The following is a 24,181-nucleotide window of genomic DNA, read 5'->3' on the forward strand; positions in this document are numbered from 1 at the left end:
CAGTTTAACCTTAGTAAAGTCCTTTATGATTTTCCTTTCCTGTTTCCCTTTTTTATACTTCTTTTGAGTCTTGTATTTGAAAGTCAGATTTTCTATTCAGCTCTGGCCTTTTCATCAAGAATGCTTGAAAGTCCTTTATTTCATTGAATGTCGATTTTTCCCCCTGAAGGATTATACTCAGTTTTGCTGTGTAGGTGATTCTTAGTTGTGATCCTAGCTTGTTTTGCCCTCCAATCCTTTAATGTAAGCTGCTAAATCTTGCATTATCCTAACTGTGGTTCCATGATACTTGAATTGTTTCTTTGTGACTGCTTACAATATTTTCTCCTTGAGCTGGGAACTCTGGAATTTGGCTATAATATGCTGGAGTTTTCATTTTGAGATCTCTTTCATGAGGTGATTAATGGATTCTTTCAGTTTCTATTCTGCCCTCTGGTTCTAGAATATCAGGGCAGTTTACTTGATAATTTCTTGAAAGATGATGTTTAGACTCGTGCTTTCTTTTTTTTTGATCATGGCTTTTAGGTAGTCCAGTAATTTTTAAATTATCTTTCCTGGATTAAATTTCTAGGCCAGTTGTTTTTCCATTGAGATATTTCACATTTTCTTCTATTTTTTCATTCTTTTGGTTTTGTTTTATTGTTTCTTGATTTCTCATAAAGTCATTAGATTCCATTTGTTGCAGGAATTCTTAACTTTTTTGTGTCTTGAACTTCTTTGCCAAGTCTGGCAAAATGCTGTAGACCCATTCTCAAAATAATGTTTTTAATACATAAAATACATAGAATTACCAATGAAATTAGTTATAGTGAAATATAGTTAACAAAATATTAAAAAAGAGCATGTTTATGAGCCTTGAGTTGAGAACCCCTGATATAGGCAAGTAGATAGAGAATAATGTAGGTGAGGTACTAGATGATGGGATCATATGGGACAGGGAGGGGGAAAGGCTTCATATAGAAGGTTACATCTGAGTATTTAAAAAAAAGTCTTGAGTTCTGAGAGGTGGAGGGGGGGAATGCATTCTGGGAACAAGGGAATAGTCAATACAAAGGTACAGAGATGGGAATTGCAGTGCCACCTTTGAAGACTAGTAAGAATACCTGATTGACTGGACCATAGAGTTCATAAAGAGGAGTAATATGTAATAAGGTTAGAAAGGTAAGTTGTGAAAAATTTTAAATGCCAAACAGTTTATATTAGATCCTAGAGATAATAGGAAACCATTGGAGTTTATCGAATGGAGGAGTGACATGGTCATACCTGTACTTTAGGACTATCACTTTGGCAGCTGTCTTGAGAAAAGATTGGAGTTAGACTTTAACAGGAAGACCAATTAGATATCTCTTGCAGTAGTCCAGGGGAGAAGTGATTGTGACCTGAACTGTAGTGCTTGATGTGTGGTTGGATAAAAGGAAATGGATGTAATAGATGTTGTGGAGATAGAAAGGACAAGTATTTCCACTGGGCACTTAGAGATTAGTACTGAATACATAGGTCTGGGCATCAACTTGTGATGATAATTAAACTTACTGAAACTTATATGGTCACCCAGAAAAAGATTGAAGAAAGAGAAAGCATACTCAGGACAGGTCAGTGCCTCAGGATGCATCCACAGTTTGGGGAAGTGATAAGGATCTAGCAAAGGAGACTGAGAAATTTTGGAGAACCAAGGAGAACCAAGAAAGCAGTTTCCTAAAAGTGAGGGGAGGAGATGGTCAACAGCATCAAGTGTTGCTTTAAGACAAAAGACTTAATGGAAAAAACACAATTATTTGTCTCCTGGTTTGAATTTAGGTTGTGTTCTAGAATTTATATTAAACTCTTTAGTATAAAAAGGAATTATTTCATTAGTGTGATTAAAGTATTCTGTTTTTGGTGTGCTGCATCTAATAATCCTCATAGCAGACAACATAATTTGATAGCATTTTATTATTTGTTTATGTCATGGAACCAGTTTGCACATTCTAGAAACCAAACCTTTTTGGCTTTTTGTTCACTTGTCTTTCCACTATGCCAAACTGTTCATGTGCATGGGAGATAAGAAATTTTCAGCAAGTTCATCTTGGCTTTTGCTTATGTTTGTATAAGGGAATGATGCTAGACCGTAACAACCCTTAAGTTTTTCTAAGAGGTGCCTCAGCCTAGTAATCTTTTGTGAAATGCATACATACCTTTAGAAATGTTTATGGTCTTTCATCAGTATAAATGTTTTTAGTGAAATTACAACATCCTGCTTAAAATTAACACACTATTGAACCATAATATTAGATCAACAACAAGTAAAAGCCTGATCAATAAATTTGATGGTTCAGTAACATAATTGACCATATTAGTAAAAATCAAATGACTATTTCAGTAGATGAACAAAAAGCTATTTACAAAATACAACACTCATTGCTGTTAAGAAAGGAATAAACACAAGCAAAGAGGAACTAAAATATCACTTTTTGTAGATGATATGATTTATTAGAGAACATGAATCAATTAAAAAATTAGTCAACTTTTCCAAAGTTGCAGAATATAAAATAAACTGAAATAAATCATCCACTTTTCTACATATTACTCACATAGTTTAGAAGAAAGAGAAATTCCATTTCAAATAACAGCATAAAATACCTCACAAGTCTGCCTGCAAAGATATGCATAGGAACTATGTGAACACAATTTCAAAATATTCTTCACACAAATATATATCTAAATAATTGGAGAAATATCGATAGTGTGGGCTGAGCCAATGTGATAAAAATGACAATACTATATAGCTTACTTACTCAATGCCATACTAATGAAACTTCAAAAGTTTACCTTATAGAGGTGAAAAAAGTTAACAGAATTCTTATGGAGGAACAAAAGATTAAAAAATATCAAGAGGATCAGTGAGAAAACTGGGGAAGAACAGGGACTAATAGTACCAGATCTCGAACTACACTGCAAAGCTTTTATCAAAACAATTTGTTGCTAGATAAGAAATAGGTTCGTTAGATTAAGTACAAAATGTACAGAAGCAAATGACTTCAATAGCCTAGTGTCTGATGAACACAAAGATCTCAGCTTTGAACCACAAACTCAATAGTCAACAAAAACTAAAAGTGTAGCCAAAGCGAGGTATAGACTTAACATCTCATACTGAGTACCAAGACATTACAAATGGATACAGATTTAGATATGAGGTGACATCAGAAGCAAATTAGAGGAGCATGTAGAGGAGCATGGAAGAAAATATCTGTCTAGGAGAAGGGTTTATGACCAATTAAGAGAGAGGATCATAGGAGGAAAAATGGACAATTTTGATTACACAAAATTAAGTTTTTTTTTCCCCCCGCAAAGAAAACCAGTGCATCAAAATTAGAAGACAAGCAGGAAATTGGGGAAAAAAAATCTTAGCAAGTTTCTCTGGTAAAGTTCTCATTTCTATTATCTGTAGGAAACTGAGTCAAATTTACAAGAAAAAGCCATTTTCTAATTGACATAAAGAGGCAGTTTGCAGAAGAAATCATAGCTGTCAATAGTCATATAAAATGTTCTTAATCACCAATAATTAGAGAAATGCAGATTAAAACAACTCTGAGCTACCACCTCACAGCACATTTATCAGACTGGTTAAGAGGATAAAAAAAATTAAATGACAAATGCAGGAAAACAGGTACACTAATACACTGTTGATGGAACTGTATTAGTCCAGCTATTTCTAAAAAGCAGCTTCGAACTATATCCAAAGAGATCAAAGAAGGAGAAAAAAGACCTCTCTGTACAAAAATATTTATAGTAGCTATTTTTGTAGTGGCAAAGAATTGGAAACTGAGGAGATTCTCATTAGTTAAGGAATCACTGAACAAGATAGGGTAGATGAATTTTTTTTTTTTGCCATAAGCAATAAAAGGGGTATAGTTTCAGAAAAACCTGGGAAGATTTTTATGAACTAATATAAAGTGTGCAGAGCAGAATTAGGAATACAATTTATATGATAATAGCAGTAGTATAAGGATTATCAGCTTGAAAAAAGGAAAATAGGAACTCTGATCAATTCAAAGATTAATCATAGTTCCAAAGAATTCATGGGTAACACATGTTATCCACCTCCAGGTAGTAAAGCTGATGGACTCAGAGTACAGATTGAAACATATTTTTTTGGACATAACTACTGTGAGAATTTGTTTTGCATGACTATCCACATTGACAAGGATTTTGCTTTTATCGTCTTCTCAGTGGGTGGAGAGGGGGAGAAAGGAGGAAAAAAAATTAGAAGTTAAATAGAATTTTTAAAAAGTCACCTGTTAATAGTGCCTACTGTATATCCATTTGGAATTAAACCTCAGGAAGTTTTATGCTCAGGTGGCACTAATGACTTTTCTGGCCATAAGCAACCACTTAAGCTCTAGGCCTCAGTTTTCTCCTCTGTAAAATAAGGTTATTTTATACTTGATGGTTTCCAAATTGTGACTCCAGTTTTCAGGTGAATTAATAAATATCAACAATTAAAAATTAGCAACTTTTTCACTATTAGTTTTTTGAGTATTATACTAGTACAAGATAAAAATAAAGGAAAAAGAAACTTTTTAAAAATAAGCTATTTACTTAGCCTATATTAAAGAATGTATTTTCTTTTTTTTTAAATTTATTTTGATTTATCAACAATCACTTCCAAAAGTTTTTGAGTTTTAAATTTTTCTCCCCCTCCCTCCCCTCTTTCCTCCCCAAGATGACACACAATCTGATATAGGCTATACATATACATTCCTATTAAACATATTTGCACATTGGTGATGTTGTAAGGAAGAATTAGAACCAATAGGAGGAACTACCAGAAAGCGGAAACAAAACAAAACAGAAGGAAGAAAATAGCAAATAGTATGCTTCCATCTGCATTCAAACTCCGTAGTTCTTTCTTTGGATGTGGATAGCATTTTCCATTATGAGACCTTTGGAGAGGTCTTAGATCCTTGAATTGCTGAGAAGGGCTAAGTCTATCAACGTTAGTCCTCTAACTTGGCTATCACTGTGTACAATGTTCTCATGGTTCTGCTCACTTCACTCAGCATCAGTCCATACAAGTCTTTCCAGGTTTTTCTGAAGTCTGCTTGCTCATCATTTCTTATAGCACAATAGTATTCCATTATATTCATATACCACAACTTGTTCAGCTATTCCCCAATTGATGGGCATCTCCTCAATTTCCAATTCTTTGCCACCACAAAAAGAGCTGCTATGAATATTTTTGTACATGTGGGTCCTTCTCCCATTTGTATGATCTCTTTGAGATACAGCCCTAGAAGTGGTATTGCTGGGTCAAAGGGTATGCACATTTTATTTTTATAGCCCTTTGGGCAAGGAATGTATTTTTAAATTACTTTTGACTCATTTATATTCCTTAATTTATGAAAGTAATTATTTGGAAGGGAAAAAAATATATATATATACACACACACATACACACAGAGTTTTCAGAAGAACAGAGATTAAATTTCAGACTTTTTATTTTCAATAGTTTCTACAGTTCTTTTAAAAAGTACACGGACTCTTAATATGTTAATATTCCTCAAACAGCTTTACATGAATTTTGTTTTTAAGTAAATTTTCCACTTTATTTCAATTAAGGTATACATGAAAAGCAAGAGTTAAAAAAGAAGAAAACTGAGAAAGCAGGATTGCCTAATGTGCACACACCCCCTACTCCTACTTCCAAACCTTCTGCAGACCAGATCAGACAAAGTGTCAAACACTCTCTCAAAGACATTCTCATGAAAAGGTAATATAATCGTGGTAGCATTGTAAAAGATAGACTAATCTTTGGTTAATTCAAAAAAATTTGTTGTTGTTTTAAGACTTACAGATTCAAATTTGAAGATCCCAGAGGAACGGGCATCCAAAGTTGCAACAAAAATTGAAAAGGAACTATTTTCTTTTTTTCGGGACACTGATGCCAAATATAAGAACAAATATAGAAGCTTGATGTTCAATTTGAAAGATCCTAAAAACAATGTAAGTTCAATTAACTTGTTCAAAAGTGAATTTTTTTTTCAATTCAGAACCTTTAATATGCTTCAAGTTGAAATAAACATGTAGGAATGTTCTTACCATCCGTGTTGTGGAAATATGTTATAAAATCAAGTCACATTATAACGAGGTCTTTTGAGTAGTTTGAAGTCTTAAGACAGACCCATCTTATACTGAATTCTCTAGTGTCACATAGATATAACTAAAATGTATTCCTTTATCTTATATTGTCTTTAAAAAACAAAACCCTTTGTCTATTCAAGCATTATGTAAAACATTCTTAGAAAATTGTGTATTAAGCAGAAAATACCTATGAGAAATATATAAAGCAAATGCATTTCCATAGATCACCCTTAAAAATATGAAAACTTTTTAAATCATGTCCTTATACGAATACTTCACTCAGTATTTTATTAATGTATAAAATATTCTATTACACAGAATGAGTTGCTAACAGATATGCTAGAAAAGCCATAGAAAATTATCTACCTCACGCTCAAAAAGCACTGAGGGAACACACAAGATTTTTGACTATTGTTGTTGCTAATTCATATAGGTTTTTTTTTGACAAGCATTATTTCCTTTAGCAGATGTTTACTTAGCGCTGTCCTTGACGTTATAATTCTATGTTTGTATTGAGATGGTTTTTAATAGGGTTTTAAAAATTTGTCTCAATGTGTTTTAAAAGGTGCTTCAAATGAAGGGCTATATATTGCCATATTGATTCCTAGCTTTAGAAAATGTTCAAGTTTAAAAATTAATTAGCTATAAGTAATTTATAGTTTTTGCTTTTTTGGTGAGGCAGTCGGGGTTAAGTGACTTGCCCAGGGTCAGTAGCTAGTAATTGTCAAATGTCTGAGACTAGATTTTGAGCTCAGGTCCTCTTGACTCCAAGGCCAGAGCTCTATCGACTGCTCCACCTACCTGCCCCTTAAAAATTTATTTTTTATGTATGTGTATGTGTGTATTTTAAAAGAGGGGGAACTGTACACCTTTTATTTCCCTTTGGTTTTCAGCATCTACTTCTTACATTCACCTTTGTCAAAATGAAGCGTTGTGTAGTGGAATAAGCACTAAATTACAAAGCTAGAAATCCACATTTTACTTGTATGTCCTTTGACAAGTCTATTAAGGACATGGTAATCTTTTTTTTTTTTTTTTTTTTTTTGGGGTGAGGCCGTTGGGGTCAAGTGACTTGCCCAGAGTCACACAGCTAATGAATGTTATTTTTCTGAGGCCGGATTTGAACTCAGGTCCTCCTGACTCCAGGGCCAGTGCTGTATCCACTGCACCACCTAGCTACCCCAAAGACATAGTAATCTTAAAATGCAAAAGGTGGGGGGAGCTCTAAAAACAACATTTATACCTAAATTGTCACAGTAATTTCTTTAAGTTATTAAATCCAGCAATTACTATATACATTCTATGTACAAAGAAATGAGATACAAAGGTAGATAAGGGATAGGTACTGCTTTTGAGGAAGTTAAAATGTATTGCTCCATTCAAAGTGATATAATAAAATGGAAGTTGGGAGATAATATTTCATCTGGGGTGACAGGTCATAGAAGGTTTAATAGAGGGTTATATGAGTTGGACTTAAAACAGATTAAGACTGTTTTTGGCATATGGCAAAGTGATAGAATTAGGATGAGAATGTGAAGTATTCCAGTTTGCCTATTATATGAGAGAAAGCTATACAGATAGATTGAGATTAGATAGTAGAGGGTCTTGGTAGTAGAAGGCCATTTTCAGGAATTTATTCTTTGATTTACTGTAGAAAACCACTGATGGTTTTTGAGTTAAAGAATGATGTGACCATAGTAATGGGAGTTTATTTGGGCAGTGATGTGAAGAGGCAGTTATGGTGGGGTGTATATATACACAGATGTCAAACACGGATTCCACCAGATTAAAATGTAATTGGGAAAGATTTAACAAAATAAAATACAGTAGAATTTAAATAATGTAGATATGTCGTTTCTAAGTCTGTATACAGCTGAGATACTTTTGTATGATTTAGGAATCCCTATATCTTTTTGAGTTTTATTCCAGTGGTGTAGTGGATAAAAGTACTTCACTTCAAATCCTTCCTGAGCCACTTACTTGTTGTGTGTACCTGGGCAAATCACTTAGCCTGTCTGACCTTTTTTCCTCATTGGTTAAATGGGGCTAATAATAGTACCTGCTCCTGAGGATGAAATAACATGTAAAGTGCAATGTTAACGTGATGTAAAAATGTTAACTTATTACTGTTGCTATTCATAAGAATGGAAGATGACGATATTATAGTAGTCTGTGCAGGAAAAGATGAGAGCCTTTCTAGAGAGGTACCATATATATGTAAACAATATTTCAGAAGTAGAAGTGGTAGATTTGACAATTGACTAGATCCATGCAATTGGAATGAAGATAGAAGAATTAAAGGGGACTTTTAAGACTGGGACAGGTAGGTGGTGCACTAGATAGAGCACTTGGCTTGGAAGCAGGAAGACTTGCTTTGAGTAAACAGTTCCCACGGTTGGCATTTTTTGAGACAGTACAAGTGTTCTTGGCTCCTGTGGGAACAGTCCCTAGTTATCAGAATCATTGAGCTTTCTGATTGTCTCAAGTCTTAAATGTCATTGAATATTGTGATCATTCAGTGGCGTACAGAAACAGAGTTAATGTAGTGGGAAAAGTAGTGAAATACCTGGTTCATTTCACTTGGCAGTTATAAGCACAGGAATTGTTAGAATGTCAGGAGATGTGATTGATAATCTTCTGTTGAAGTGAGTCAGCTGTAGCTCCAGCTCTCAGGCCAGGATCCTTTGGGAAATAAGGCTAAATAATTACAATCATAAATCCCAATTCTGAGGTTTTGCTGTAACTGAGATCATCCAGAGGATGAGCCCAAAGGATTGTTGTTATGCCAAGCTCATCTCACAGCCCAAAGCTAGGCCTTAGCTCTGGAAAACAGGGTGTCTCCTGATATCTTGACACTGGGCAAGTCGCTTAATCCTGTTTGCTTCAGGTTCCTCATCTGTAAAATGAGCTGGAGAAGGAAATGGCAAACCACTCCAGTATCTTTGCCAAGAAAACCCCAAAGGGGAGTCATGAAGAGTCGGACATGACTGAACAACAGCTTAAGAGTAAGCATGGGAAAATGGTAGTTCTGTTACCTGGAATTGATAAGTTACTTGGGGGGAAAGCAGCTTTGGGAATAGGTGATGAGTTTAGTCTTTTATCTTCCTCTTTGGTTCTTAAGGAAGAATGGAGAAGATGGTCTGTGTCCGTTTCTTCCCATTAACATGTAGTAACTCCAAGTTATCTTTTATTTGAAGGTTTAGTTGAGGCTAGAGCCTCTGCCACATGTAGGTAAAAGAATCATAGAAACCAAATCTGCTGTACTGATAGGTCAGAGGATCATAGATTTAAAGCAGGAAGGAACCTTAGAGATCACCGAGTCCAACACCCTAATCATTTATCAGATGAGGAAACTGAGGTAATTCTTGGTGAAAGACTGATGAGTTTTTCCTCTGTAGAGAGAGCTTGGCAAGAGACATCCTGGGGTAATTTTGACAACCTTTAAGGATGAAAATAGAAGGAGAATAATAAACAGATGAAAAATGGGGGAAAAAAGTTTTGTCTATTGTATTACAAAATGTTCTCCATCAGTCAGAGCAAAGCTACTACATTAGATTCTTAACCTCACAGTCCTTCATGAGCTTCATGATGAAGCAGGAATGACAGTATTGAAAATAGATGGGAAGAACAGCTGGATTAGACAGAGTATACAGTTTATGCTTTTGAGAACATTGAGAGATTTTTCTCAAGATAACAAAGTGGAGGACAGATTCTTGGGGGGAGGGGAATCTGATGTAATTATTAACCCAAAAAGGATATTGAGAAAATTTAAACTGGCTACTTATATACCTGCTTTTCTATTTCTATAAAGTCTTTGAGCGTGAGGAAAACATGTATCAAAAACACACTTGATGAAGGTAGGAGAATAGGTAGACCTTTGCAATCATGTTTTACAACTTTATGGTGACAGAATTGACCGAGAATCCAGAGATTCCAAGATTTCATTGTATTTATTTGTTGCCTAAAAAAGCATTTCATTTAATAGGGCAAAATGCTGCCTAATAAACTTTCCTCCAGTAAGATGTCTATATGCACATGTCAAAATCATTCAAGGTTCATTGAAATACCTGAAAACAGAGAGAAAATAGTGTCCCTTTGATTATTAATCTCAAGCAAGGCATAAAATAGAGATGTGTATTCCTCAAAAATGTTTTTGGTGGAGGGTAGAGCCAAGGTGGCATAATTAAAAGCAAGGACTCACCTGAGCTCTCCCAAATTCCTCTCTAAACAACTTAAAAATAATGCCTTAAAATGGATTCAGGAGCTGCAGAACCAACAGAAGGATGGGTTGAAACAACTTTTCAGCCCAAGACAGCTTTAGAAGGTCAACAGAAAAGGTCTACCTCAGTGGGTGAGAGTAGAACACAGTCCAGCACAGGCAGCATCCTGGAAAGCCAGCATAGGCCTTGAGATGACTGAATCAGTGGTGGCGACTTCTGGAACTCTCAGCCCAGTAAAGGGGCCAGGCAGCTGGTCAGAAGGAAATTATAGACCAACACCTCACATTGTATGCCAAGATAAGGTCAAAATGATTTAGACATAGAGGTAATAACCATAAACACATTAGGAAAGTGTGGAATACCTGTCATATCTGTGGCTAAGGGAAGAATTTATGACCAAAGAAGAGAGAGCATTACAAGATATAAAATGGATAATATGGATGATTACATTGGATTTAAAAGTTTTTGCACAAACAAAACTAACGTGGCCAAGATTAGAACAAAAGCAGAAAACTGGAGAAAATAATTTTGCTGTAAGTTTTTTTCTGATAAAGGCCTCATTTCTAAAATACATAGAGAACTCAGTCAAACTTATATGAATACAAGTCATTTCCTAATTGATAAATGGACAAAGGATATGAACAAGGAGTTTTCAGTTGAAGAAGTCAAAGCTATCTGTAGTCATATGAAAAAATTCTTTAAATCATTATAAGAAAAATGCAAATTAAAATGGAGGTACCACTTCATACTGATCAGATTGGGTAATATGACAGAAAAGGAAAATGACAAATATTGGAGGGGATGTGGAAAAATTGGGATACTAATCCAGTATTGGAGTTGTAAACTGATCATCCGTTCTGGAGGAGCAATTTGGAACTATGGGGCTATAAAACTGTGTGTACCCTTTGACCCAGCAATACCACTATTAAGTCTGTATCCCAAAGTGACTTTATTTAAAAAAAAAATGAAAAGGACATATATGTACAAAAATATTTTATTATGAACTCTTTTTGTGGTGGCAAAGAATTGGAAATTGAGAAGATGCTCATCAATTGGGGAATGGCTGAACAAGTTGTGGTATATGGATGCAATGGAATACTATTGTGCCATAAGAAAAGATAAGCAGGATGCTTTTAGACAAAACTTTCAAGACTTGCATGAACTGATGCAACATTAAAGAAGCAGAACCAAGAGAACATTGTACATAGTAACAGTGATACTGTATGATGACCAACTTTGAATGACTTAGCAATTTTCAGCAGTACAAAGATCCAGAGCTGTCCTGAAAGATTTATGGAAAATGTTGTATGAAGTCTCAGTGGTTTTTTTGTTTGTTTGTTTGTTTTGTTTTCTTTTTGGTCCTTTCCTCCCCTCATAAGATGACTAATATGGAAATATGTTTTGCATGACTGCACATATATAACATATATAAAATTGTTGGCAGCTGTCTCAGGAGTGGGAGAGGGAAGAAGGGAGAGAATTTGGAACTCTGTTTATAAAAGAATATTAAATATTGTTTTTATATGTAATTGGAAAAAATAAAATATTAATACTTAAAGAAAAAGGGGGGGTGGGGTCTTGCCACTGCCATATTCCAAATGGGAGGATACTTTATATGTTATGAGGTCCTCTATATGCTTTTGTTGATGGATGATGATGTAATGATTGCATAAAGCTCCAGAACTTGACAACCCATAGGCCTAACTCAAAGGATGTACAGACTAGAGAGCGAGAAGGGTCCTCAAAGGTCACCTAAATTAAATAACTCATTTCATAAAATTAGAAATTGAGGCTCAGGGAAGCTCACGATCCTATGGATAATAAGTGTCAAAGGTGGAATTTGAACTTATGTCTTTGATTTTTGGAGCTAATGTACTCAGTACCATGCCATCTCCCAATACATATATCTTAGACAAACCCTGCAGATGGATAGTAAACTGGAGCTAGGATTGAATAGGAGGAAGTTAGCAGATTGGATTCCTTTTGGAAAGTTATTTAGTGCTTTTGATGACTTACCCTAGGGGAAATATCATTTCAATGCCAGTATTCTTCCTTTGATGCTCTGGGGCTTCAAATTTTGGAGCATCACTAAACATAATGATAGATTGAATATATTCAATAGATTAAAAATCTTGGATTTCTCTGAAGTCAGTGGAGTGATAATGTTGTTGGTCTAATACATTTGCACAATCATAATAAACTACATCCAAGAAATAGTGATTTAAAAATCAGCAAAGCGAGGTATGACTACAAAAGTCTAAGTGCTTTTCATGTGGCAAATGATGGACATTCACGTCCATTGCAACCCATATAATGTAAAGAAACCTTGCGGAAAGCCCTTACTCTGTTGGGAAGGCTTCTTGTGGAGGATTCCTGGGAAAGCATGGGTGAAATTTAGACAGAATGAAAAGATAGGGATTAGTTTTGACTGCTACCACTTAATATATTTGATGGGGCAGCTAGGTGGCGAAGTGGATAGAGCACCAGCCCTGAGTTCAAATCCAGCCTCAGACCAAACACTACTAGCTGTGTGACCCTGGGCAAGTCACTTAACCCAATTGCTTAAAAATTTAAAAAAATAGATATTTGATAAGATTTTGTTTTTAAATATAGAAGGGATGTAAGAAAGTGATGAGACTTGAATTTAATTATAAAACTTGAGAGAATGATAATACCAGTGTCATATACAGAAGTTAGGAAGGGGAAGGTGAATGGAAAACTGGTGAAAGAATATGAGTAAGGTGGGCCTAATGAGGAAAAGTTTTCTCACAGCATCTAGCTGAATTGAAGGCTCTAATATAATCCTCGTTATTAAGAGGTAAGTATGGCTTCCAAGAAAACAGTGAAACTCCATACAAATCTCTCCGTTCCCCTTCCGCCTTTCTGTCTACTTGAGATCCTAGATGATGGCATCTTTCCTTGTATTTTTCTTACCACAATGCACCATGCTTTGCATATAATATGCAACTAATGTTTGTAGAATCTCCATTCTCCTGTACTGTTTTCATCATTATGAACAGTATGTTAAGTTGAGCAATTGAATTCAACATATATTTGTTATATGTTGTTGCCTTCCATATAATCTTTTCTTTTTATTGGACTCTACCTCCCTCAGCAGCCCACAGACTGGAAAGCCTAAACTGGAGGACAGTCCTAGCCTGCTATTCTCTTCTTAAGGGATAAGGTGACAGAAGAGAAAGTTATCCACTCTCACTTTTACCCTTAGCTTCAGAAGCTGTGCTTTTGCAGGGGAAGAACTGGAATAGAACAGAGAACAGCAAGTTGGGAAAAGCCTAAATCAAGACTCAGCAATATATAAAAAGGAAGAGGGCCAAGGGAGGAACGGACTGCTGGGCTGTTACTGCTGTCTTTCCAGGAAGGGGGAGGCAAGAAAGCCTAAAAAATGGCCCCAGCTATTAGGCTCTATTTTCCTCAATAGCCCAGGGGCAAGAGGACAAGCTATGAGCCCATGGAAGGCCTCAGATGCTAGGCTTTGAGTTCCTTACCAGTATTTAGTCAGGAGGATTAATACAGTAACCAAACCCCAAGTCTCTAGGTCCTTTCTTTTCCTTTCTTTCTCTAGAAAGAGAATTATTCCTGGAAGGGTGCCAGAGGAGGGGCATAGAATCCATCCTTTGGGATTTTTCTCAGGTTGAGTCAAAGGTGTAGAAGCAGTAAATTTAAGCCAGAAGACTTCAGAGGGATCTTGGACTTTATGCTGCAATTGATCAGTCAGAACTCAAGATTCAAGTAAATAGTTTGTTTACTAAAGCTATATTGTAGCACTATATTGTAGTACAAGCAATTCTGAAGTTAATTGAAAAGCAGTACAGGAGAATAAAAACAGATGAAAGCCACCATCAACAAGGTTAAAAGCAAAGATAGGAGGTTCTTTGGTCTCAAGAGTTCACTTCCAAAGCTCCCAAAACTGTTTTTATATTCTTCTTGCCCAAAGGGCTCACAGTTTCAAATATCCTGGGGACAAAGTTATCACAAACTGCCCCATCCAGGAAAAAGTCCCTTTTGGCCTCCCTGGAAGGAAGAATGATGAGGCAAGAACAAAATCCCCAGCCTCCGGGATCTTTTCTTGGTACAAGCAAAAGGGGGTAGAAGCAAGAAGAGGCCTTTCTGGGTCCTAATTCCTTTGTTAAGATGCTAAGCCCCACTCATGGGCCCAGGAGCAAGGTAGGGAGAACCTCCAGGCTCTTGAGGTACCCTGGGGGAGGAGAGTCTTAATAGAGATTTTAGCCTAGGCCCTGATCCAATGGCCTGCTAGCCTTCTGGCTCCTGTCAATCTATTGGATCGATTCAACTTAATGATAGCCTTTTGCCTGCTGTACTTCTATTTAACTATGCTTCTTAAGTTTCTCTTTTACTTATGGCTCTTGTCTTCAGAAATTGTGTTTCCTACAAATTTCTCTTTCTTATTGGGGTGTCTCTAGTCACTGCCTTAAGGCACACAACTGTATTCTTGAATGTCTTCTGGTAGTTTTATCAGGGCCTTCTATCTCCTTCCTCTTGTTTGCTGATTTTTCAGTAAGATATTAAATAGTGTTAGATTTGGAACTATGAAGATCTGGGTTCAGATTCTACCTGTCATACTAAATTGCTGTGGGATTTGGGCAAATCATTTAACCTTTCTGAGACTCATTATCTTCATTTGTTTTTAATTATTTTGCTTTTTGGTGAGGCAATCAAGGTTAAGTGACTTGCCCAAGGTTACACAGCTAGTAAGTGTCAAATGTCAGAGGTTGGATTTGAACTCAGGTGCTTCTCACTCCAAGGCCAGAGTTCTGTCTGCTGTACCACCTAGCTGCTCCATTAGCTTCATTTATAAAAGAAGGATAATGTTACTTTTAGTAAATATCTCAAGGAATTGTGAGGCACAAATGAGATAATGCTTGTAAAATATTCTTCACCCTTTAAAAAGTGCTATATAAATAGCCAGTTTCTGCTATTAGAACAAATTTGATTATGAAGGCAAGAGAGAATTAAAATTTTTTAAATTCTTAACTGTGTGCTATGCATTATGCTAAATCATGGGAATATGCATGCAAGAAAACAGTCCGTACCCTCCTGGATTTTACATTCAATAGAGGAAAACAAAAAAGGGGAGGAAAGAGGTAATGATAGGAGGAAGACAGATAGGTACCTGTGGGGGAAAGGGTTAGGGGTGAGGGGGTTGGGGTGGGCAGGTCCATTGGTAAAGAGGTACAGTAGTCTACAAATAAATTAAGCTGGAAATGAAGTGTACCTGGTTGGAGTCCCTCTTCAAATGGTGATCTTGGTCAGAGACTAACCAATGAAAGAGAGTAGGTCCTGGGATGACATATCTGAAGGTGAGCAAGGCTGCTGGTCAGGAAGTGAAAACGATTTGAAGAGTGAGTTGAGCTGGGAGTGCAAATCAAAATACTGCTTTTGTATTGATTGTGATTTTAATGAAAACACTAGTTTATAAGGCATGTGATAGCTTTATCTCCCTAATGCTAATTTTTAAATAAACATTTGCAGTATGTACTTCTGTAACAATTTGTAAAGTTCCTTTAGGGCAAGATTTTTATTTTCTTTGAAGTACCAAGCACATTAAACAACATATTTATTATGAATTTCGTTCTTGGAGTTATTTCCTTTTTAATTTTTTTCCATTCTTAATACTTCTAGATTTTATTTAAAAAAGTACTGAAAGGAGAGGTAACACCTGATCATCTCATAAGAATGAGTCCTGAAGAACTAGCTTCTAAAGAATTAGCTGCCTGGAGGCGAAGAGAAAACAGACATGTAAGATTACATGCATAGATGTTTATGTGTGTACACACCCATATTTTTAAGCTATTAAATATGGCAGGACTCTGTTCTTATTCTTTGGTTCACTGTTCCACATTCTTCCCTGCCTCTTAAAAACCTATTTCCTTACATCTTGGCCCTGTACCTATTCTCATTTCCTGATTTGCAGTTTTTTCTTCATTCATCCTCCAGTTCTTCAGTTACCAAATTTACTGATATTTTCTCCCCTGCTCTCTGTGCTCTTCTTATGGCCCTGCCCAACTGTAACCCATGCATTCTCATTTTCTAATGTTTCCACAACAAAAACCTTGAAGTATTAACTATTCTAAAGTACTATAGAAACAGAATGGTAAAGATTGCATGCTTTTAGCCACAGCTAGCACTGTTCCCCTAGTCATCATGTATATACCTCTATTAAAAAGTTGATCCAGTGCCAGTTCTGAAGGGTAGGAGACCATAATTTGTTATATCATGCTTGTAAACATATTTCCCTTTTTGTTGTAGTTATGTCCTCTTTGGAGCATAAAATCAAGAAAAATGCTTTACCTTAAATATCTTCTCTCATCTCTCTCCCCCCAAAAACAAGCACGGCCCACAAACATGTACAGAATTTTTTCTGCATTGAAATGATAGTAATGTCTACTCTCATAGGTCTTTTGATGTATTTAAGATCATAAATTAGTCTTGAACTTATAAGTAGGTAGAGAGAAATCTGCATGTGATGGTAGTTTCCATTTATCTTACAGCTTAAATGAGTACTTCCTTTATTTTTTTGCATTAAGTTGAATATGTTATACTTGTCGAAGTAAAACATATTAAATAAAAAATAAGGAAGCAGATATTATTTGATCCTTGGTCACAACCTTAGTGTAGTGGAGGGGAGAGAAAAGTTAGCATTCATTTTTTTTTACTTCATCTTCCCCTTCCTTCTTCCCATCCTGTAACATCACAGGGGAGGGTAGAGACGATATTGGCAGTTGTGGTAGGGTTACTCATTGAGCACTTTCTCCCTTTCTTCTAATCTCTTATCTCCTCACCTTATCATCTAAGTTTGGTCTACAGTTAATTTTAATTTGTTACTGAGCAGTTTTATTTAGGACAAATGTGTTATAGCTATTTTGGGTTTTTGAGAATTCACTGAGTTTTTTTGCTTTGCTGGCACACTGATACAGTGAACTGAGATTGTATCAGCTATGTCTTTCAACCCCAAATTTGAAAATTGAAAATAAATTCTAAATATAAACACCATGTCAATTTGAATATCACTTTATATTATACCTTATTCCTTTGCCAATTCACTTAAAAACATGATTGAACTCACATTTTAGTTTCTATTTTGTTCTTGCAGTTTTTTTCTTATGAGAATTCTGAATGATGAGCAACATTAGGAAATTATTGCTCTAGAATCTCTTCCCATGTACTCTTGAAAAGCAAAGAATTCATTTATGTGATTTATCTTCCTTTATTTTGTCTAAATTGATAAATTTCATAATTTGTTTTTACATTGAAAATTATTTACATAGAAAAACACTTAATTTGCAGACCATTGAGATGATTGAAAAAGAACAGAGGGAAGTGGAAAGGCGTCCAATCACAAAAATTACTCACAAAGGTGAAATAGAAATTGAGAGTGATGCTCCAATGAAAGAACAAGAAGAAACCATGGAAATGCAGGTAATAACAAATATCTCCTGCTTTCTAACATCTGTGACATAGCAGTTAACTTTAGAATAGGCAGCATGTGCTTTTATTAGAAATAGAAAGAAAACTAACTTCTTACATTGCAAAAGTTATATGAGCCATTTTCAGTAGCTTAGTGTTTTTTATTTTTTTATATAGAAGCTTTTTTAATTCCTTCGTCAAGTTTAGTTGAAGAGAAGTTTAAATTTGTACTACAGTTTTTTTCTGGACTTGTTATTTCATCAGGAAATTCCCTCTACCGATTCAGATTAGAAACTCTTCTTCCATTTGTATATATTTTTTTAAAAAGTTATGTTTTACAGTCATAATTTAGAGTCATCAAAGCATAAACACAATTGTGGATGACAAAGTCTTTATTTTCCAAATAAAATATTCTAAATAATTCTAAATGAATGTTCCTTAACTAATTAAATTTAATCTGAAAACCTGTGAGTAGTTAAGAAAATCCATGTAAAGGCATCTCTATTTCTGTAAATTTTGGGACAGTGTGGACAAGGCTAGAAGAAAATATCATCTAGGAAAAAGTACTGAGTTAGAAGTTCTGCATGATTTTAGTTACTCAAGGCACCGTAGTATGTAATAAAGCTGGTTTTGCTGTCACTTTCCTTAGGAATCTACTACTACTAAGTCTGTGGAGAAAGTAGAAGATTTAGAAAAAGAAGAGGCTGACTCTTTGTCTAAAGATACCACAAGTCAACATAAAAATCATCTTTTTGATCTTAATTGCAAGATATGTATAGGTAATTTTAAAAATATAAAATGTCTTCTCTTTCTGAAGATTATGATGATGAATCACAGTTAGTAGAAGAATATTAGGGTGCTTGCTGTGCTGATTGGTGTTGCATTGTTCCAAGTCATACACAATAAAAATGACAACAGCCAATATCTATGCAGTGCCTTAAAGTTTACGTTATGCTTTATATCCATGTTCTCTTTTGAAACTTAAAACAACTTCATGTTTTCTCTTCCTTCAAGACAGAACTCAAGTACCACTGTTTACATAAAACCTTTCCTAGTACCCTAACTGCTAATTTAACTACTTTGCATTTATTTGTACTTAATCTCTTTGTATTTATTCTGTGTATACTTAGATGAGTACTTCTTTTTTCAGCCATAGGATGCAAGCGCTTTGCCTAGTAGGAATTGTTCATTTTTTTGTATTCATATCCCCAGTACATAGGACATTGCCTAACTTAATAGATACTTAATAAATGCTTGTTGATTTAGTGCTAAGCAGCATTATTCTCATTTTACAGATGAGGAAACGGACCCCTAAAGAGGTTGAGTGACTTTTCCATACTCAAATAGCTAGTTAAGTAAGTGACAGATTCAGAATTCAAACTCAAGTACTTTGACTGCATTTCCATTATTTTTTCCATTTGGGGGCCAATAGCAAATGCTTGTAATTCACACATGAACTTAAAGGTGTAGTTTGTAGAACTTTTTTTTGGGGGGGGGCAACTAATTACTAAAATGAGAGTTGATCTTAAGGCTTTGGTGTCTGTGTTATACACTAAGAGAATTGGTAGTAGTAGGTAATACTAATAGTATTATGACTGAATAGAGGGTTAGAATGAGATATTTTTGTGTGTGTTTCTTATTGATATGTTGCTTTGGGTCCTCAGACAGGTTGGAAATTGTGATCTGTAGCCTTGCCTATGTTGAATTTATTTTGTTGATTATTTTAATGTACGTTATTTGAGGAACATAGAAAAATTATTCCAGATTGAATGCTCCATTAGGGATTGTGCACAAGTACAAGGGAAATCATTGTTTTGTTGGTGCTAAAGCAATGAGTAGATATTTAGCTATGGGAAAGAATAATGACAGCAAAGGGCTTGTCTAGTATTTTGGATGTTTAGAAAAATTCTTAAGCAACAGTACTTACAGTCAGTATTGTTAACACAATATTTAAAATGCTTTATTCAGAATCATATAGTAGAAATATAGCTTTGCTTTGGGAAAATGATGGAAAAATTTTTATTTGCTGTTTTAGAATATTCTTGGTATTTCAAGAAGGTAATGAAAGGGAGTACATGAGAAAACTTAAATCCTGAAATGATCAAATAGTTAAAAATTTCAAGTGTGACTTAACATTTAATAGCTTAACATTAAAGCATAAATATAATTTTCATAATTTTTCTAATTTTCTCTTTGGCATCTTTACGTACATATTCAGAAGGCAATGTGGTCTAATGGAAATGGCACTGGATTTGGAGTCAGAGGGCATGAGTTTGAATCCTGGCTCAGCTACCTACTACTTTTTTAGACTAATCTCTACACCTCCCTGGGTCTCAATTTCCTCGTATAAAATGAAGGATCTCCAGGGCTCCTTGTAACTCTGAACATTCATCTTAAACACATTATTTTTAAGTTGTAGTTAGTGTTCATGTGCATTCATAGTAATTAATTGTAGCTCTCCATGATACTAAGAAGAAAATGACTTGTTTTAATGTAGCTTTTAAATTACTTCCAAACGGTGATGGAATATCAAACTCCTACTTTGTTATATAGTTGTATAGTCCCAGCATGAATAAATTCATTGCTTAACTTTCTCTAGTTTTCTGCATCTGTAAAATATTTATGGTATAAAAATCTCAATTATTTTAGGTGTTACGATAAAGTCAATTCACTAAAATAGCATGTAATAGAGATTATAGGATCTGGGATTTCTGTCTTAAATTTTCTCAAGATTGCTTTCACTCAACAGATAGTGAGGACCTTGTAAGCTCATAGTCCATGTTCTTGTACTATAATCTTGAGGCTTTCAGCATCCATAAAGGGTGGAAGACCTAGTTCCTTAAGATGCCTGCCACATCTACTGACTCTCTTCCCTCTCTCACTCCTACCCCACCATATACTAGTATCCTTTATTATTAATATATTTTCCATTGGGGAAGCAGGTGTCAATCCTTTAATTATCTGTTTTTTCAGACTTAATAGGGACAAAAACCTGGTAGGTAAAGATTACCACGAGAACTCTGGCTAAAGTATAAAAAGTTATTTTAGAATTAAGTTTTGTACTTTTTTGGGTTTCTCTAGGTCGAATGGCACCACCTGCTGATGATCTTTCTCCCAAAAAGGTGAAGGTGGCTGTTGGTGTAGCTCGTAAACATTCAGACAACGAAGCAGAAAATATAGCTGATGCCTTGTCTTCAACATCAAATATTTTATCTTCAGAATTCTTTGAAGAAGAGAAGCAAGAATCTCCAAAGTCTACATTTTCTCCTGCTCCTCGGTAAATTTCCACCTCGGAATATTAGATCATGAAGTTTAACTCATTTTGCAGATGAGAAAACTAAGGTTGAGAGATTTTTTTTCTTGCATGTTTATACTAATGAACAACGAAGAAATCAACCTTAATTAAAAAAAATATTTCTTCTGTCACATTACCTTTGGAGTCTTTACAAATTTTTTAGGATCATTTCATTAACATACATTGAAAAAATTAAACTTTTTTGTCATCTGATAGTTATTGACTCAGTGGCCATAAACATAATTGGGAGAAAACAACACTCTTTGGGAAGGCATTTGCATGTATGAGTGAACTGACTTAGGAATCTTGAATGACTAATTTTGATGGTCCAAAAATGACAGGTCACTAAAAAGAAAACCTCTTAGCCTTATTGGACTTCAGTTGTTTTCTTTTTTTACTATTATGACTAAAGTCTTATCAGTATCAATCTGTAAAATGAAAATTTATAACTTTTAATGAAAAGGATATATAAAGAGGAATAAATTTTTTTTTTGGCTATGTTCAAATGATGGTCTCAGGTGATCAAATAGAAATGTTATTTAATATTACAGTATCTGAATCCTATTCTTCATGTGTTTTTTTTTTTTTTTCCTAGTCCTGAGATGCCTGGTGCTGTTGAAGTTGAATCTACTTTCTTGGCTCGATTGAATTTTATTTGGAAAGGTTTTATTAACATGCCTTCTGTAGCAAAGTTTGTTATCAAAGCCTATCCTGTGTCTGGATCACCTGAATATTTAACAGAGGTACTGTAAATTTCTGGTTATGTAATTGTTCAGAGTCCATTTTTTTTTAAGTGACCAAAATTCATTTTTTAAAAACTTCATTATAATACAAATTAAATTTGAATTTAGGGTATCTTAATACTTTGGGAAATGTAGCAGAGTTATAATAAATATTGTAATGGTGAAATGTAGATCATTGTGAAGTACATTTTCCTAATAAAGTTATCCAAATCAGAAGAACCTAGACTTGACTGAACTGGATCTTACTTTTATTTCCTTTTTATAACTTATCTCATTTGTCTAGGAAGTTAAAGGGATAGACACTTGTCTGAGGTCATTCAGGTTGTCATTTTCACTGTATCTCTTCATTGTCTGAGAAACCAGGGATCACATACTAGAACACAGATTTGGAGAAAATCTTCATTTTCTTATGGAAAAATAATTTATAATTAAATATTTTCAGAGTTTAGTTTAAGAAACTAGAAAATAGGGAAACCATCACATGAGGCATTTTTTGGCCTTGAGCCTAATATACAGGTTTTTATGTGTGCATGTAAGCAAAGGCAATATAACCAGTGATTTCATTTTTGTTGCTATACATAATGCACCTTCAGACATGCCTGTCCGTTTTATGTATTAGTAAATCATCATTGCCTATGTCTTATATTTGAGGCCAAAAAAATTTCCATTACTAGAAGAGCAAATTCAATTAAAAAAGCATTGTGTAAGACAGTAAGGAGACAAAGATGAAAAATGATACAGACCTAACCTTCAAGGAGCTTACTGTCTAATAGGGAATATGAAATGTATTTGAGTATGATGAAATGTGTAATGTCAAAGAAGTTTAGACATAGTGCTTTCAAAATATTTGAGGAGGGGGAAAGATCACTTTCAGGCTGGGCACAGAGTTGGGGGAAGCTTCTGGAGGGAAGTAGCACCCCAGCTGGATTTTGAAAGAAGAAAAGTATTTCAGCAATTGGCAATATGGAGATGGTAAATGGTGTGAAATAAGATTTGAAGTGTATTTTGTAACCAAATTGTGACAACAATTGGGAATAACTGAAAGGATTTGACCGGTAGAATAACATGGTCAGGCCTGTGTATTTATTTTAGCAACTATATGGAATGAATTGGGACAGCTAGGTAGTGCAGTGGATACAGTGCTGACCCTGAAGTCAGGAAGACTCATCTTCTTGAGTTCAAGTTTGGCCTGAGAGACTTACTAGCCATGTGATCCTGGGCAAGTCACTTAACCCTGTTTCCCTCAGTTCCTCATCTGTAAAGTCTTGAGAAGGAAATGGTAAACCACTCGTGTGTCTTTGCTAAGAAAATCCCAAATGGGGTCATGAAAGTTGGACATGCACTGACTGAACAACAACAAAATGGAATTAATTGGAGGAGGGACATAAGCAGACAGTTTTAAACTTTGTTTAATTCAGTTCATCTGCCTAGAGATACAGAAACCTAGAGCACACTGAGTTTATGCTTGCTGGTGTGGTCTGTATTTGCCCTATTCAGCAAGGAGAGACCTTGGAGTTTAGTGTACATAGCCTAAGGGTAGTCACGTGAAACACACTGAACAAACCATGGTTGCTGTGGCAGTCAGCTTAAATACATGAAGCTATAGGAAGGAAATGAATCATTGCAGGATGTTACATATGAAAATAAAAACATGTTGTTTGATAGTGTGAAAAATATACAACTTTGGACTTTCTATGAGTGAAAGGAAGTAAAGATTGAGATATTGAATGTCTAAATCAAGTTAAATGCACTTATATTTTTTATAAAGATTCTATGTGTTAACCTACTCCATTTATAAGGAAAATTGTGCTTATTAGAAAGTTAACCTTTGATCCAGGCCATATTAAATAGGTTTCCTTTCCAGATGAATTTATGAGACTCCTTTGATTTTGAAGATTTACTTTTTTTTTCCTGTCCCGTAAGATATTATTTCCATGTGGTTGCTTTCTAGTGCTCTACTTTTCCTTTCAAACTAAGTTTACCAATTCATAGGTATTACTTAGTCTTCAGGAAAAAAAAATCCATGAACTAGATTGTCCAGTACACTAACTAATATCTAATTTAAGTTACATGTAAACCCCTGATTCATAAATTACTTTGCTTATATAAATCTCATTGGAAGAAGATTTAATCATTACTGTTATTTGGTTTCTTTACAACAGGATCTACCAGATAGTATTCAAGTAGGTGGCAGGATATCACCTCAAACTGTTTGGGATTATGTGGAGAAAATAAAAGCTTCAGGAACTAAGGTAAGGTATATTTTAACGTTGTCAACCCTGGAAATAAAATGTAAAACTGTACTTCAGAGTGTGTGTGTGTGTGTGTGTGTGTGTGTGTGTGTGTGTGTGTGTGTG

The 24,181-nt window shown here is 35.0% G+C and overlaps 1 protein-coding gene across 5 annotated transcripts in view; it reads left to right on the forward strand.

Moving 5' to 3' along the window:
• Window positions 1-24,181, forward strand: part of PHF3 (PHD finger protein 3) — a 100,091-nt gene that overhangs the window by 68,680 nt on the left and 7,230 nt on the right. For all 5 annotated transcript variants that reach the window (XM_027852882.1, XM_027852879.1, XM_027852881.1 and 2 more), the window contains 8 exons: window positions 5,599-5,749; window positions 5,826-5,982; window positions 16,002-16,118; window positions 17,667-17,798; window positions 18,436-18,565; window positions 20,868-21,063; window positions 21,677-21,824; window positions 23,987-24,076. In XM_027852882.1, the coding sequence (XP_027708683.1) occupies window positions 5,599-5,749; window positions 5,826-5,982; window positions 16,002-16,118; window positions 17,667-17,798; window positions 18,436-18,565; window positions 20,868-21,063; window positions 21,677-21,824; window positions 23,987-24,076 (1,121 nt within the window). The remainder of the gene's footprint in view (window positions 1-5,598; window positions 5,750-5,825; window positions 5,983-16,001; window positions 16,119-17,666; window positions 17,799-18,435; window positions 18,566-20,867; window positions 21,064-21,676; window positions 21,825-23,986; window positions 24,077-24,181) is intronic.

Source organism: Vombatus ursinus, unplaced genomic scaffold, assembly GCF_900497805.2.
Source record: "Vombatus ursinus unplaced genomic scaffold, bare-nosed wombat genome assembly UNPS02009835.1, whole genome shotgun sequence".
NCBI classification, from domain to species: domain Eukaryota; kingdom Metazoa; phylum Chordata; class Mammalia; order Diprotodontia; family Vombatidae; genus Vombatus; species Vombatus ursinus.